At 49.8% G+C, this 2,024-nt stretch overlaps 1 protein-coding gene across 1 annotated transcript in view; it reads right to left on the minus strand.

Moving 5' to 3' along the window:
* Window positions 1–1,919, minus strand: part of LOC106819190 (centaurin-gamma-1A-like) — a gene marked incomplete at its 5' end in the record, with an annotated part of 11,917 nt that extends 9,998 nt beyond the window's left edge. The window contains 2 exon segments of the mRNA XM_014823842.1: window positions 98–232; window positions 1,778–1,919. Of these exon segments, the coding sequence (XP_014679328.1) occupies window positions 98–232; window positions 1,778–1,919 (277 nt within the window).
* Between the last annotated feature and the right edge of the window lie 105 nt (window positions 1,920–2,024).

Genomic DNA, 2,024 nt, shown 5'->3' on the forward strand with positions numbered 1-2,024 from the left:
TTTTTTTTTTTTTTTTAAGTGCCTAGTAGTAATATCCTAAGTGCCTAGTAGTCATATCATATCGAATCTAACTGCCGGGTGCGGGAGAGACACGCACCGTCCTGAAAGACTCGTTCCACGTTCAGCCCATAGGTGGCGCACGTCTCGTAGTAGGAGCAGTGCTTGAGATCGGATGCCAGCTTGCGCGCCCGGCTGTCGTCAATGACTCGTGGGTTGTTCTCGCTGATCGCGTCTGCAACGACACAAGAGCATTCGTACGTGTTTGCAACCAACACAAGAGCATTCGGTTGTGTCTGCCACAACACAAGAGCATTCACATGCATCTGCCACGAGAAGGTTCGTCTATATCTTCTACGACACAAGAGCACACGTACGCGGTTATAACCAACACAAGAACATTCGTACGCGGCTGTAACCAACACAAGAGCATTCACACGCGTCTACCACAACATAAGAGTATCCGTGCTCATCTGCAACAACACAAGAGCATCTGTACGCGGCACTGCTGGCATCCTGACGTCGGCAAATCGACGACACTGGTGGCGCCCCCGCGTTATCAACGACGCTATCGTTTGTCGGTCGAACCGTATCGGCCGCGGCAACGATAACGGACGAAAACACAGAGGACTTTACACTGTGGCGACGCACGGCTGTGTGTGTATAGCATTCAGTTTAATTCAATGATAGTACAGTCTTAGTACTTTCTAGTTTACTGTGGACTTTCTTACCGACCGGGCCACCCTTAAAAAATTGTTTGTTTCCCCTTTACCTACTCGCCTCTCAGGATACCGAGTAGGTAGGTAGGTGAAAAATCTTTTTTATTTTGTTTTGACAAGATGTGTGTATGTATATTGTATATTCTGTATTGTGTACAATAATTGTGTTTTAATCGGCCAATAAAATGTGTCGAGTAGCGGCGTTTTGGCGAGTCGGTCGGTAAAGAGGAAGCAAGCAATATTTTATCTTAGGCCCCGTGAATAGGCAAAGCGCTATCCGGTAAGTACATAGAGATCAGTGGTTCTCACAGATTGGTACTGTCTAGTCTACTGTCTTGAGAGTAACAGGACTGTACCTGCAAGGAAACTGTGCGCAGCATCCCACCCTGACCCAAGATGCTGAAGAAGGAAGCTGGGAGGATGTTGATAGAAGATGCTGAGGGAGGGATGCTGGTAGGATGCTGAGGTAGGGATGCTGAGAAGAGATGAAGAGGGATTCTGAGCGAAGATGCCGAGAAAGAAATGCTGAGAGAAGATATTCAGGGAGGGATGCTGGAAAGAAGCTGAGGAAGGGAAGATGAGAGAAGATGCTGAAGAAGGGAAGCTGAGGATCGGATGCTGGGAGAATGCTGATAGAAAGATGCTGAGGGAGGGATGCTGGCTGATAGAGGGAAACAGAGGATCAGATGCTGAGAAAGGGAAGCTGAGAAAGGGAAGCTGAGGAAGGGATGCTGATGAAGGGAAGCTGAGGAAGAGAAGCTGAGGAAAGGAAGCTGAGGAAGGGAAGCTGAGAAAGGTGAGCTGAGGAAGGGATGCTGAGGAAAGGAAGCTGAGGAAGGGAAGCTGAGGAAGGGAAGCTGAGGAAGGGAAGCTGAGGAAGGGAAGCTGAGGAAGGGAAGCTGAGGAAGGGAAGCTGAGGAAGGGATGCTGAGGGAGGGATGCTGGCTGATAGAGGGAAGCTGAGGATCAGATGCTGATAGAAGATGCTGAGTGAGGGAAGCTGAGGGAGGGAAGCTGAGGAAGGGAAGCTGAGGAAGGGAAGCTGAGGAAGGGATGCTCACCCTGCGTCCCGACGAGGATCATCGGGATCTCGGCCGTGCTGCGGTAGTGCGCCATCTTCGCAAAGTACTGGTAGACGCCGTTGAAGCTGGCTTCATTCTCAAGGCTGAAGACGAATATCACCGCATCCACCCAGGCTGTGAACTACAGAGACACAGCGAGAGATATATAAGATGGCTTCGATACAGTGAACGACACAGGCAGAAAGAGAAAGTGAAAGAGAGAGAGAGAGAGAGAGAGAGAGAGAGA

Source organism: Priapulus caudatus, unplaced genomic scaffold (assembly GCF_000485595.1).
Source record: "Priapulus caudatus unplaced genomic scaffold, Priapulus_caudatus-5.0.1 Scaffold2947, whole genome shotgun sequence".
Classification (NCBI taxonomy): Eukaryota; Metazoa; Priapulida; class Priapulimorpha; order Priapulimorphida; family Priapulidae; genus Priapulus; species Priapulus caudatus.